At 52.0% G+C, this 14,894-nt stretch overlaps 1 protein-coding gene across 1 annotated transcript in view; it reads right to left on the bottom strand.

Annotated features, from left to right (window-relative positions):
• Positions 1-224: 224 nt before the first annotated feature.
• Positions 225-14,894, bottom strand: part of SLC52A3 (solute carrier family 52 member 3) — a 129,027-nt gene continuing 114,357 nt past the window's right edge. The window contains exon 3 of the mRNA XM_078651721.1: positions 225-915. Within this exon, the coding sequence (XP_078507847.1) occupies positions 703-915 (213 nt within the window). The 3' untranslated portion in view covers positions 225-702. The remainder of the gene's footprint in view (positions 916-14,894) is intronic.

Raw genomic sequence — 14,894 nt, 5'->3', positions numbered from 1 at the left:
GCGGATGGTTTAGCCATGCGTGCCTGTATCATACAACCTCCCAAAGATGTGAGGCTCAGGCTTAACCAGGATTTTGGCCTCTGACAAGAAAAATGTAAACAAAATGTTTCAGCTAGGTAAGATTAGTCTTCTGTTAGCCAGCCACACTGGCCGACATGAGGTAAAATGATGTCTGGAAACCCTCGGATCAAAGACGCTAATGACTGCACAATTATAGGTAGTAGCTGTTTTCATGACTTAAGGTCTCATTCATTAGGTGTGCATCTAATGCCACAGAGTACATTCTTTCTTTGGGGAACAGTGTTTACAACGCAACTTTTACCACGCAGTACCTTTACCACGCACCTTTTACAACGCAACTTTTACAACGCAAGTCGTTACAACGACTTGCGCTGGGAAGGGCTATAGGATAGGGAATAGTTTAATTTACTATCCAAAACCTTTCCTACTATCCACGGGGACTGGAGTTGGAATAGTATATTAAACTATTCACTATCCAGCGCCCCCCAACGCAAGTCGTTGTAATGACTTGCGTTGTAAAACCTGCGTGGTAAAGGCATGCGTTGTAAAAGCATGCGTAGTAACGACATACATCCTCTTTCTTTTGACCATACCGGCTGCCGCTAACACATTTACTTTTGGCCCAATTCCATCCATTGCTCAGTCATGTAGTCGCTTGGACTGCAGCCGTCCATCCCATGGTCACTCCGGGCAGTTGAGGCTGCAGAGGTCTGCAGACCAGAAGAAGCTGTACACATTTATAAGCGGGAACATGACAAGAGCCCCAATCATGGAGCCCAGCTGCACAACTGCTCCGCACCACACGAGGGCGCTGTGACTGTGACTCCGTAGGATCATGCCAGTCATCACCTTCACATAGCTGAGGAATCCAGTGAAAAGGACCCAGGACAGCACCTGCAACAAGAGAATGACAGAGGCCTCAGTCACTGTACATCAGGATGATACCCAAAGGGGACAATCAGTAGCAGACTTAAGGGAGAGGAACCCATGGAAAGCAATAATAGTGAGCCCAAGTGGGTGAGGTTTACAGTGGCGGCTGGTGACATTTTAAAGTGGTGAGGCGTAACATTGTCGTACTGCACTGCGGCAAGTGGTTTGGGGGGATTCTTCCCCCAAGAAAATGTTGAAAAAAGAGTGGACAAACGGTGCATTTTTAAGCAAATTTGAGGAAGCAGGAAGGTAAATAAAGTAGTGAGTGCTGGGCCTAATAAACATAGATCATAGACACTTGCGCAACACTTAAACAAAAGCTACATTTACATCAATAAGGGGAGCGACATAACAGAACAAAATCCTTAAAAAAGTAACTTGAGTCTCTAGAGGTCTTCCCTCTCGGAAAACAGAGTCGGCCCCTCAGTCTTGTGTCCCGCATCGCAGGTTTAAGGTATGGCAGAGTATTGAGGCAGCGCTTGGGTGGGCGCAGTTTTGGGTGTCCTTTGATGCCACAAGTGTTAGTTTACTTTATATTCATTTTTTGAGTGCAACTGTGTGTTTAGATGTTTGAACCATATGAGCCTCCATACAAGACACACTTTTCTGAAAACTGTATTGCATTGTACTGTTTTGTAGTGTATTGTATTGTAGCATTTCTATGGGGTTTTCATACCCCTGATCCTTTCCAGTTTATTAGGCAAGAAGCTATTTCATTAGTTGCAAGCAGGTGTCGGTTAAAGTATCACCTGCAAGTGGTGGGCTTTGGTGTTGTACGTGAAGCCTGAAGCGCGTGGCACAGCATTATGCATCGAGTAGCCTGCGAAGGGAGCATGCTGAAAATGGAGACAAGAATGACTTGATTCTGACAGTCACTTGAACCATGATTCTGGGAACAGTCATATCTTTACTTCTCTTCTCAATTCCAGGTAGCCCTCTACAATGTCTCGGTAGTTCCTATTCTCTCTCTCTTTTTTTGGTTGCAGTTTTATATAGTGCGAACTCGACCTGAAGGTATTGGAGCGCTTTAAATGAGAACCAGTTACATTACACAAGGACACATTCATTTTTTTGAGTAGAACAGGGAGAATACGTGATTTTCCCAGAATCACAGGATGTTGAGCCGATGCTGAGACTCGAACCCGGATCCCCAGCTCTAAAGTCGGCAGCTCTGGTCATTACCCCACAACCTCTTTGAGATACATGTTATAGCCTACAGGTTGGTGCAGGGAAAGAGGTCCCACCAATGCTGGTACCAATCCCATTGGGGTCTAATTTCACACTAATAGCAATGATGGGCTTTTTCAAGACCTGATAAACATAAAGCTCTGGCCAGAGGCTAGGATGATGTTATTAGTCAATCTTACGCAACAGTTGAATAAGTTGGACAGATGCCAGAAAACTGCCCACAGGTACTTCCCAGAAGAAAGACCTTAACTGCCCACAGGTCCCAGAAGAAAGACTTTTTGATTAAAATTCCTGTGTCATAGGAGTGTTCCTGAAGGGGTCAGCAATGAGAAGGAAAGTAATCTGCATGAGGAGGAAAATGATCGGTGTGAAAAACGGATGTATGTCGTTTCAACGCATGCTTTTACCACGCATGCCTTTACAACGACTTGCGTTGGGGGGCGCTGGATAGTGGAATAGTTTAATTTTCTATTCCAACTCCAGTCCCCGTGGATAGTAGGGAAGGTGTTGGATAGAAAATTAAACTATTTCCTATCCAACAGCGCCCTCCAGCGAAAGTCGTTGTAACGACTTTCGTTGTAATTTCTGCATTGTAATGGTAGTGCGGGGTAAAAGTTTCGTTGTAAACGATGTTCCCCGTGAAAAACGAGGGCAGGAGAGGGAAGGGGTGGCATCAGGAATCTGGGAACTTAATGACGAAGCTGCCTCCTTCACTTGTTCTGAAGCCTCTTTGCCCCTCTCACAGGTCACACAATGACTGCAATACAAGGTAAGTGAAATCCAAACAATCACTTCTGCTGATGGTTCTCTTATTGCTCTACGTCAAGAGGACACCTTTGATGTCATTGGCTGTCCTTTTACAAGCTAGGGTATTTAGGACTTGTTGTCTTTGCCTGTTTTGTCTGCTTCAATTGTACTGACTGCATTAAACACACCTGTGAAGGTGAAGGAATCACTGTGATTCAATTTGAGGCTCTCTTTGGATCCTCTTGGAAATTTTACCAGGTGCTTCAGGGATACAATTCAGTGGTTGATTTATGCGTGAACGTGCTGAAAAATGTTGCAAGGTAATTCAAAGCAGAAATACCTCTGCTCCAACTGTAGATATGGGAAACTAGCAGTTTAATTTATTGGGAGTTCCTGTACTCCATATTAGCTTTTCGTCCAACTGCATTGCAAGGGTTGAAATTCCCAGATGATTTTCCTTATACTCTATGAGATTACTGTTGTAGTCGTTGCCCTGAAGAAGCGGAGACAGTATTCTGTGAAACACGTGTTGACAACTTCAGTGCTTCTAATTGGCACCCTTAACATTCAACTAAGATATATATATATATATATATATATATATATATATATATATATATATATATATATATATATATATATATATCTATACTAATATAATAAAGAGAGAGCCCAAACTTTTGAGGCGGGTAATCTCAGGAACCACAGCACCAATCACAACACCCAATACAGCGTTGGAAAGGGCAGTTGCAGCAGAAGGACATAGGCTATGCAGACGCACACCATATACATTTAAAAGGTAAAAGAACCGTGCCAGCAAAGTAGTCCCTTGTGGGCGTGTCTGCGTTGTGCTGTGGGCGTGTGCTGGGGTGGTGACAAATGCTGGGGGCGTGTGGTACGTTCCGCCCTTCACGCCATGTCTCATATCGTGTGCTGTGGGCGTGTGCTGGGGGCGTGGGCGTGTGCGGGGCACGGGATTACGGAAAAAAAGTGAGCGTTGTGCCCAATATTTCATTGTTTTTTCTTCCCAGGTTCTGTACATTCCAGCTCTGGATGTCCACGCGGCTCCCTTTAATAACCCCTGCACCCCATAATCATAACCCACCCTTACTGCTTAAAATACCCCAACACCCTTAAACACTAACCCATCTTAACCCTATAAATATACCCTATACCCCAAAACCCAAATGCCAAGCGACGAAGATCACGAGGCGCGCCCTTAGGGCACGCCCCCTCCGGGCCCCGCCATACTTCCTGCTGGTTGGGAGGCCGGGCGGCCAATAGGCAACCGACCCCCCCTTTTACTTCCGGGTCGCGGGTGACGCACATCCGGAGTGGTTCGAGGGCGGAGACCTCGGGCCTACTTAAGGTCAACTTCCCTTGACCGAGGTCTCTGTTCCCTTCACCATTACTGGACCGTGTGTGCCCCGCAGCTGAACTCCGCTACTGGACCAACCTTCTGGAAACTTTTCCTGCGTCTCCCGTTGGATTGTCGAGGGAGAGCGGGCGGAGTCGGAGGGGATCCTGGTCGCGGCAGGCGTCGGTGCTCCTTAAGCTGCATCTCCCGTGGTTTGTCGAGGGAGTGCGGCGGCCAGCTGGTGTCGGTGTCGGTAGCAGAGAACGAGGACCAGGGTGCCGTACACGTGGCCAGGTAAGGAGTCGGGCCTCGGGGGGCCTTGTGGGCAGCCGCGGTTCGCGAGGGGAAGTGTCCGGTAATTAGTGCTTGCTTTCCCGCCTTTGCCGGTTGCGGCTGCACGCCGGGCCTCTTTGGGGGCGAGCTCCTGCCGGGCGGTGTGGGCGGTTGCTCTGGGGAGACCGGGTGCGGGCAGCGGGGACTCGGAGGCTGCACGCGTTTAGGTTACTGGGCAGCGTGCCGGGTGGGGTTGCTAGGCGGCGCAGACGCGCTTGGGGATAGGCAAGGAGACGCCAGCAGCGCAGACCACGAGCACAGGCTAGCACGCGTGGAAAAGGGGCTTTATTGAGATGGCGCCCAAGAGAGGAGGGCAGAAGAGGAAGGACACAGACCCGGGGCTAGCGCAAATAATGAAGATGCTATTGCGCAAGCTGGGAGAAGACACCCCAGATAATGATACTGGTAGCGAGGATGAACAGCCAGAACCTGTAGCAGAGAGGCCACGCAGGGAAGGGGTACCACCTAGAGCAGCGTTTCCCCCACTGAAAAAGAAGGGCAAGGCGCAGCAGAAGAGTAAAGGGGGGGACAGGAGCAATTAACGTAGACATACTCCGGTATCGGGGGAGGAGGACGAGGGATCAGTAGGTCCCGTCCACACTCCGCCACTCATACCAGAGGTAGTGGTTGTCCCCGCACCAGTGCCACTCGTGCCACAGGCCATTGTCCCTCCTCCAGCAGATCCGGTCGGGTCACTGTTGACGGGAATCAGGGAGGCATTACAAGCATTAGCCCCGGGGGGGGGCACCCCGGCCCTGCCTCCACCGCAGCCAGTGGCCGCAGTCGCGGTGGTGCAGGACCCATTGGAAGGCCTGCTAGCATCAGTTACTTCGCTAGTAGGACAATTGTCATCCCCGAGTAGGGTAGGCGAGCGAGGAAACACAGGGGCGACAGCGCCATGGGCTCCACAGCAGGCGGTAGAACAAGGGGCGCTGCAGGACATCCAGAGACAGCTTGCGCAGGTGGTAGAGCTGCGCAAGGCGGCTTCAAGTGGAGCGAGTGGATCCCAACCCCCGGCAGCCGCGCTGGCACCGGGAAGTTTAGGAGGTAAGCCAGGTGACAATGCGGCGAGGGCCAGCGAGGTTGGGGGGTTCTCTGGGGGGTATGTAGGGCAATGTGCTGTCACAATCAGGTATGCTAGCGACACACGTGACCCCGGAAATGCGCGAAAAAATTTGGAAAGGTGCTTATGTTGACATCTTTTCCCTAATTAGGCCCAATAGGAGGGATGTAGATTACAAGGAGAGGGAGGGCAAAGAAGGTTCCTTTAGGGAGAGGAGGCCAAGGGTGGAGGAGACACTGACAAACTGGCTTTTTGGTTTCCATGTCTTTGTAACAGTTCTTTTAGAGAAGAGACCGGATCTAGCTATCCCCTTGGTATTCTGCACTAATAAAATTGTGAAGGCTCATGCGACTCACGGGGGCTCAGTGTGGGTGAAATATGATAGGGATTTCCGGTGGGCCAAGGAACAAAACCCAGGCATTGGGTGGGACCAGGTAGAGGTGAACGCATGGTTGGAGAGTGTTAGTAGGAAGGATCAGCCCACCAGGCAGCCCTTTCGGACATCTCAGGGGGGCCCGGGGGAAAAAAGGGGAGCTTGTTGGGCCTTCAATAGCAAAGGGTGCACGTGGCCTCCCGGGCAATGCAAGTTTAAACACGCATGTGCTTACTGTGGTCACCCCTCGCACCCGAGTTCAAGTGCAATAAAAAAGCAAAGGAGCGGGGGGAGGGGCAGCCCCTAAGGACATCAAACCCCCACAGGTTTAAGTTGCCTACCCCGGTAGATATTGGACGTCTGATTTATTGGCTGGACCTGTACCCTGATAGGGTGGCGGCCAAGGTTCTATTTGAGGGTTTCTCTGAAGGTTTCCGCATTCCTGCTTTTCAGGTCCCTCCCGTTAGCCAGTGTAATAACCTGTTGTCAGCCCGGACTCACTCTTCAGTTGTGGTGGCAAAAGTAGAAAAAGAACGCTCCCTGGGCCGGGTAGCGGGACCGTTCCCTGCCCCGCCCTGGGACAATTTTGTTTGCTCGCCTCTGGGGGTAGTACCAAAAAAGGAGCCAGGGCAGTTCAGGATGATCCACAACCTCTCCGCCCCGAGGGGGTCTTCCGTGAATGATTCCATAGACCCAGCACTTTGTACGGTGACTTACTCGTCCTTTGACTCCGCTGTGCAGAAAGTGAGGGCCCTGGGGCGAGGGGCCTTGTTAGCAAAGACAGACATTGAAGCGGCCTTTCGCCTGTTGCCCGTACACCCGGATGACTACAATTTGCTAGGCTTTCAGTTACAGCGTCAGTTTTACTATGACAAATGTATGCCCATGGGTTGCGCTGTGTCTTGTAAGTACTTTGAGACCTTCAGTTCTATGTTACAATGGGTCTTTTCATACAGGTCAGGGTGCACAGATGTGGTACACTACTTAGATGATTTCATGGTGATGGGCCCGGCTGCGTCGGGCAGGTGCGCGCAGGCGCTCAGTGAACTGGTAGACATGTTTCAGGAATTTGGGGTCCCCCTGGCACCCAGCAAGACAGTGGGCCCAGAGACGTGCATGTCCTTCTTGGGGATTGAAATAGATACGGTGGCCGGGGAGTGCAGGTTACCCTTGGACAAGGTGCTAGCGTTCTCTCAGGCGATTGAGGCGGCCTTGGCAGGCCCAAAGGTGTCTCTGCACCAGCTCCAAGTCCTGGTAGGGCAGTTGAATTTTGCGCTGCGTATCATCCCGATGGGTCGCCCATTCTCCAGGTCTATGGCCCGTGCTATGGTGGGGCTCACCCAGAAGCACCACAGGGTGCGGTTGAGGGCGAGTGTGAAGGAGGACCTTAAGGTGTGGCGTGGTTTCCTTAGAGATTTCAATGGGCGGGTGGTGTGGCCCGCCCCTCCAGTGTCCAGTGCGGAACTTGGCCTGTTTACTGACTCAGCGGGTAGCATTGGCTTCGGCGCCATCTTGGGCACCGCATGGTGCGGGGCAGTATGGCCACTGGCCTGGCACGAGAGTGGCCTGACTAAAAACATAGCCTTCCTGGAACTCTTCCCCATTTGGGTGGCGGTTACTATCCGGGCAGATCGCTTCAGGGACAGGGCTGTGACTTTCTGGTCTGACAACATGGCTGTTGTCCAGGTCATCAATAGGCAGGGAGCCTCCTGCCCGCATGTACTACGCTTACTAAAATTGTTGGTATTGGCTTGCTTGAGATTAAACTTAACTTTCAAGGCAGCGCATATACCTGGTATTGATAATCATGCTGCTGATGCTTTGTCTCGTTACAAGTTACAGGAGTTCCGGAGGTTCCACCCGCAGGCGGAGGAGCGAATGACTATGTTCCCTACATCACTGTGGACAATTGGAGCCCCGCTTTAGCGGGGCTGGTAGGTGCCTCCCTGAGTGACCGCACGAGGCGGGTGTATCAACAGCATGTTAATGTATACAGGTCGTTTACTGAGCGGGCAGGCGCGTCAAAAATCTTTTCCCCAGACTCAATGCATGGTTTTCTTCAGGTGTTAAGGGATCAGGGCAGGGTCGTAGCTTATGCAAGGGCCAACTTGTCGGCAATCTCTTTCTTTGCCAAAGTAGCGGGGGAACGGGACCCTGGAACCTCCTTTCTCATCCGAAAAGCCTTGACAGCGTAGGCGGGACTGCCGTAGGCCTCTGGATCTCCCGACCTTGATTGACATCCTGGGGGTCCTACCGTCTGTGTGTGATTCACTGTTTGAGGGGATCTTGATGGGAGCAGCCTTCTGCCTTGCTTTCTATGGGGCGTTCCGCTTGGGGGAAATAGTCGGGGCCTCCAGAGTGGATCATGAGGGGGGCTTACAGTTTCGGGATATGGTTCTTTCCCCGGAGGGGCTGGTGGTATTGTTGAGGCGTTCCAAAACTGATCAGGGTGGGAAGGGTACCTCCATCCACCTTCGTCCCGACCCGGGAGTGGCGGCCTGCCCGGTAGCCCGGATGCAAGCCTACCTAGCCTTACGTCCAGCGGGGGGGGGGCCTGGCCTTGTTCATACACAAGAATGGCCACTGTCTATCACAGAACCAATTTAAGGCAGTCTTCAGGTTGGCCTTGGGGGAACTGGGTCTGGGTTCTGCCGGGTTTTCCTCTCACTCCTTCAGAATTGGCGCTGCTACCTTAGCGGCCGGGGCGGGCCTTTCTTCCGACGCAGTAAAGGGTGTTGGGCGCTGGGCGTCGGGCTGCTACAACAGATATGTGAGGCCTGACCTGTTATGACTCGGATTGACCTTCTCGTGTTGGATGGTGTTTAACGGTGTCTTCTTTCTCCTTCTGATTAGTATGCCCGAGTCGGTGGTATGGGTTCTGGGGCACTCTTTCGTGCGGCGTGCGGCGGTGCGCTTGCAGCAACGTCGAGTGGTGAAGCCAGCAGACTTGGGCGATACCGAATTCCTGTGGCATGGCGTCGGCGGGATGCGGATCCGACACTTGAGGCGGATAGTCGAGGAACTCAGAGCGCAGAAGCGGCACAAGTCTCCTGATTGGATTGTGATACATTTGGGGGGCAACGGCATGGTGGACAGAGGACGCTTGGCCGTCAAGGAGGCCTTACTGGCAGGGTTTGCCTGGCTGGGGCACACGTTCCCGGCAGCGAAGATTGTTTGGTCAGGCATGCTTTCACGCAGGACATGGGGCCCGGGAGTCCGGGTTAGATCTTTGAACGTTTCAGTGAGGAGACTAAATGGTGAGTTGGCAAAGTTGTGCTCAGCGAAGGGCCGCTTGCGCTACATTCAGCAGAGGTTGATCTGTGGAGAAGCAATGTACCACCAAGACGGGGTACACCTGTCGGACTTAGGAACAGACACTTTCATAAGAGAACTTTGGTCATTCATTGCGAACGCAGGTGGGGAGGGTGTCAGACCTGAGGGCCTTGGCCACCCTTGTGACGGAAAAGAGACCTGCAAGCAATAAACAGTGATTGATGGGAGGCCGCCGGGCGGACTCCATAGGCCAGCTCTGAGGGGGGATATGGTAAGCTCTCCGCGGGGAGGAAGTCACCACCGGCTGGGGAGGCTAGGGCGACAGATTTTGAGCCTCCTGGGCGTCCCAGGGCAGCCTGGTGGTAGAGGGGTGGGCCCTGGTAATGACGGACAAGGAACAGGAGTGCGGGCCTACCACTCTAGGGGGCAGGTGCACGGCACCTGGCGTAGGATACCCCAGCGCGAGATGCGAACCAGATGGTGCTCCTCCCTTAGGGCTGGGGGAACAGGAAATGTACAACAGTTGTTTTAAAATGTAATTATGGATATCAATATGCATAGTGTATGCTTGTCATGTTTATTCAATGTTGAGAATTAAACATGGCCTTTTTACCCCACGAAATCTCTTGGTTATTACGAATGTAAGGTGGGGTACTGCATATTGTGTTCATGTTGGGGGTGGCGGGGCCAGAACTGGAGGGTGCGGGTCCTATGCCAAGCGACGAAGATCACGAGGCGCGCCCTTAGGGCACGCCCCCTCCGGGCCCCGCCATACTTCCTGCTGGTTGGGCGGCCGGGCGGCCAATAGGCAACCGACCCCCCCTTTTACTTCAGGGTCGCGGGTGACGCACATCCGGAGTGGTTCGAGGGCGGAGACCTCGGGCCTACTTAAGGTCAACTTCCCTTGACCGAGGTCTCTGTTCCCTTCACCATTACTGGACCGTGTGTGCCCCGCAGCTGAACTCCGCTACTGGACCAACCTTCTGGAAACTCCCACCCACCCGTCCCTGAGAATAGTGGTTTTGGGGGGGGCGTTGTTGCGGAAAAGAGACCTGCGAGCAATAAACAGTGATTGATGGGAGGCCCCCGGGCGGACTCCATAGGCCAGCTCTGAGAGGGGATATGGTAAGCTCTCCGCGGGGAGGAAGTCACCACCGGCTGGGGAGGCTAGGGCGACAGATTTCAAGCCTCCTGGGCGTCCCAGGGCAGCCTGGTGGTAGAGGGGTGGGCCCTGGTAATGACGGACAAGGAACAGGAGTGCGGGCCTACCACTCTAGGGGGCAGGTGCACGGCACCTGGCGTAGGATACCCCAGCGCGAGATGCGAACCAGATGGTGCTCCTCCCTTAGGGCTGGGGGGACAGGAAATGTACAACAGTTGTTTTAAAATGTAATTATGGATATCAATATGCATAGTGTATGCTTGTCATGTTTATTCAATGTTGAGAATTAAACATGGCCTTTTTACCCCACGAAATCTCTTGGTTATTACGAATGTAAGGTGGGGTACTGCATATTGTGTTCATGTTGGGGGTGGCGGGGCCAGAACTGGAGGGTGCGGGTCCTAATACCCCTGTACCCCAAAACCCAAACCTAGTCCTGAACCCTATAAATACCCCTGTACCTCAAAACCCAAACCTACCCTTGAACCCTAAAAATACCCCTGTACCCCAAAACCCAAACCTAGCCCTGAACCCTAAAAATACCCCTGTACCCCAACACCCAAACCTACCCCTGCACCCTAAAATACCCCTGTACCCCAAAACCTAAACCTAGCCCTGAACCCTTAAAATACCCCTGTACCCCAAAACCCAAACCTACCCCTGAACCCTAAAAATACCCCTGTACCCCAAAACCCAAACCTAGCACTGAACCATAAAAATAACCCTGTACCCCAAAACCCAAACCTACCCCTGAACCCTAAAATACCCCTGTACCCCAAAACCCAAACCTAGCCCTGAACCCTAAAAATACCCCTGTACCCCAAAACCCAAACCTAGCCCTGAACCCTTAAATTAACCCTGTACCCCAAAACCCAAACCTACCCCTGAACCCTAAAAATACCCCTATACCCCAAAACCCAAACCTAGCCCTGAACCCTAAAAATACCCCTTTACCCCAAAACCCATACCTATCCCTAAACCCTAAAACTACCCCTGTAGCCCATAACCCAAAACTATATCTGAACCCTTAAAATACCCAAACACCCCAAAACATATACCTCAGTACCCCAAAACATATACCCCTATACCCATACTTACCTTATCCAAACATTTAAAAAAATGCTTTTGCCATTCATGCATTTACAACGAATTTCGTTGTAAATATGCGTGGTAAAAGCATATAAAATGTAATGCCATGCGTTATAATGGCATTGCGGAGTCATGGTACTTTCGTAATGAAAGTATGCGGAGTGATGGTATGCGGAAAGAAAGTTGCGGAATAATGGGTGTTTACCCTCCCCCGGTAAGTACATTGGTGACACGGGAGCCCACATCTCCAGCAACATGCTCATATTTTTTCACCACCAATTTGAAAAATGCACAGGTCTCTCTCATTGATGGCCAGCACCGACATACACTTTTAGACACACCTCCCGCCACAAGTTCTAGAATTGGGAACTTTAGAGCTGGGGAGCTACGTTCAAATCTCGGCATCAGCTCAATATCCTGTGATTCCAGGCAAATCGCTTTGTCTCCCCGTGCCTACCACAAATGAATGTGTTCTTCTGTAATGTAAATTGTGCTCATGCCATGTTTTCGAGTTTGCGCTATATAATATTGCAAGGAAAAATAAAGTAGGGAAACTCGAGTTCACACACTACTGAACGCGCACTCTTAAGTGCATCAGCAGTGTACTGTGAATCGGAGCATTTCACATGCCTGTCACAGATAAGAAATGCTATCAAAACGAAATCCTACAAAACAATATACTACTGGCCGGCAGCAATTCATACCCGGACAACGTCGGGACGGGCTGCTAGTATATATATATATATATATATATATATATATATATATATATATCAATGCTCGAAGGTGTCCACCTTTGAGTAGCACGCGAACAGCAGCTTGGTTTATGTATAGGTGAGGACGGGGATCCACTCGTAAACGCCGCTCCGTACGGGATCTGCCCGACGCGTTTCGAAGCTCCATATGCTTCTCTTCAGGGGCTTTAACGGAAGCGGTGTGCGCAACCGCCGACCCACTTCCCCATTTTATATATAACACACCCACCGATGGGAGGCTCAAATGAGACTGTGCATTCTGGGAAGTGTGGTCCGGGGAGCACACAAGCTCCAGAAGTCTCACTGGAGCCTCCCATCGACGGGCGAGTTATATAATTGGAGAAGTGTAGCGGGTGCGCACACCGCTTCCGTTAAAGCCCCTGAAGAGAAGCAGATGGAGCTTCGAAACGCGTCGGGCAGATCCATTACGGAGCGGCGTCTACAAGCGGATCCCCGTCCTCACCTACACATAAATAAAGCTGCTGCTCGCGTGCTACTCACATGGTGGACAACCTTGGAGCGTGAATCTATATGCGGCAGTCCAGCCGCAGAGTATGCACCACCCCGTTAACGTGGGGGTCACGGCAGTGAAGTAGCAGCCGTACATGGAATCGAGGACGGGCCCACTTGTGGAGTCCATACAGGACTTGATTGTGTGCTTTCCGTACTACACTTCCCAGAAGTCTGACTGGAGCCTCCCATCGACGGGCGAGTTATATAATTGGAGAAGTGTAGCGGGTGCGCACACCGCTTCCGTTAAAGCCCCTGAAGAGAAGCAGATGGAGCTTCGAAACGCGTCGGGCAGATCCATTACGGAGCGGCGTCTACAAGCGGATCCCCGTCCTCACCTACACATAAATAAAGCTGCTGCTCGCGTGCTACTCACATGGTGGACAACCTTGGAGCGTGAATCTATATGCGGCAGTCCAGCCGCAGAGTATGCACCACCCCGTTAACGTGGGGGTCACGGCAGTGAAGTAGCAGCCGTACATGGAATCGAGGACGGGCCCACTTGTGGAGTCCATACAGGACTTGATTGTGTGCTTTCCGTACTACACTTCCCAGAAGTCTCACTGGAGCCTCCCATCGACGGGCGAGTTATATAATTGGAGAAGTGTAGCGGGTGCGCACACCGCTTCCGTTAAAGCCCCTGAAGAGAAGCAGATGGAGCTTCGAAACGCGTCGGGCAGATCCATTACGGAGCGGCGTCTACAAGCGGATCCCCGTCCTCACCTACACATAAATAAAGCTGCTGCTCGCGTGCTACTCACATGGTGGACAACCTTGGAGCGTGAATCTATATGCGGCAGTCCAGCCGCAGAGTATGCACCACCCCGTTAACGTGGGGGTCACGGCAGTGAAGTAGCAGCCGTACATGGAATCGAGGACGGGCCCACTTGTGGAGTCCATACAGGACTTGATTGTGTGCTTTCCGTACTACACTTCCCAGAAGTCTCACTGGAGCCTCCCATCGACGGGCGAGTTATATAATTGGAGAAGTGTAGCGGGTGCGCACACCGCTTCCGTTAAAGCCCCTGAAGAGAAGCAGATGGAGCTTCGAAACGCGTCGGGCAGATCCATTACGGAGCGGCGTCTACAAGCGGATCCCCGTCCTCACCTACACATAAATAAAGCTGCTGCTCGCGTGCTACTCACATGGTGGACAACATTGGAGCGTGAATCTATATGCGGCAGTCCAGCCGCAGAGTATGCACCACCCCGTTAACGTGGGGGTCACGGCAGTGAAGTAGCAGCCGTACATGGAATCGAGGACGGGCCCACTTGTGGAGTCCATACAGGACTTGATTGTGTGCTTTCCGTACTACACTTCCCAGAAGTCTCACTGGAGCCTCCCATCGACGGGCGAGTTATATAATTGGAGAAGTGTAGCGGGTGCGCACACCGCTTCCGTTAAAGCCCCTGAAGAGAAGCAGATGGAGCTTCGAAACGCGTCGGGCAGATCCATTACGGAGCGGCGTCTACAAGCGGATCCCCGTCCTCACCTACACATAAATAAAGCTGCTGCTCGCGTGCTACTCACATGGTGGACAACCTTGGAGCGTGAATCTATATGCGGCAGTCCAGCCGCAGAGTATGCACCACCCCGTTAACGTGGGGGTCACGGCAGTGAAGTAGCAGCCGTACATGGAATCGAGGACGGGCCCACTTGTGGAGTCCATACAGGACTTGATTGTGTGCTTTCCGTACTACACTTCCCAGAAGTCTCACTGGAGCCTCCCATCGACGGGCGAGTTATATAATTGGAGAAGTGTAGCGGGTGCGCACACCGCTTCCGTTAAAGCCCCTGAAGAGAAGCAGATGGAGCTTCGAAACGCGTCGGGCAGATCCATTACGGAGCGGCGTCTACAAGCGGATCCCCGTCCTCACCTACACATAAATAAAGCTGCTGCTCGCGTGCTACTCACATGGTGGACAACCTTGGAGCGTGAATCTATATGCGGCAGTCCAGCCGCAGAGTATGCACCACCCCGTTAACTTGGGGGTCACGGCAGTGAAGTAGCAGCCGTACATGGAATCGAGGACGGGCCCACTTGTGGAGTCCATACAGGACTTGATTGTGTGCTTTCCGTACTACACTTCCC

The sequence above is a fragment of the Lissotriton helveticus genome, chromosome 7 (assembly GCF_964261635.1).
Source record: "Lissotriton helveticus chromosome 7, aLisHel1.1, whole genome shotgun sequence".
Lineage (NCBI taxonomy): Eukaryota > Metazoa > Chordata > Amphibia > Caudata > Salamandridae > Lissotriton > Lissotriton helveticus.
The sequence above is the reverse complement of the archived record's forward strand: the minus strand, read 5'-3'. Positions and strand labels throughout refer to the sequence as shown.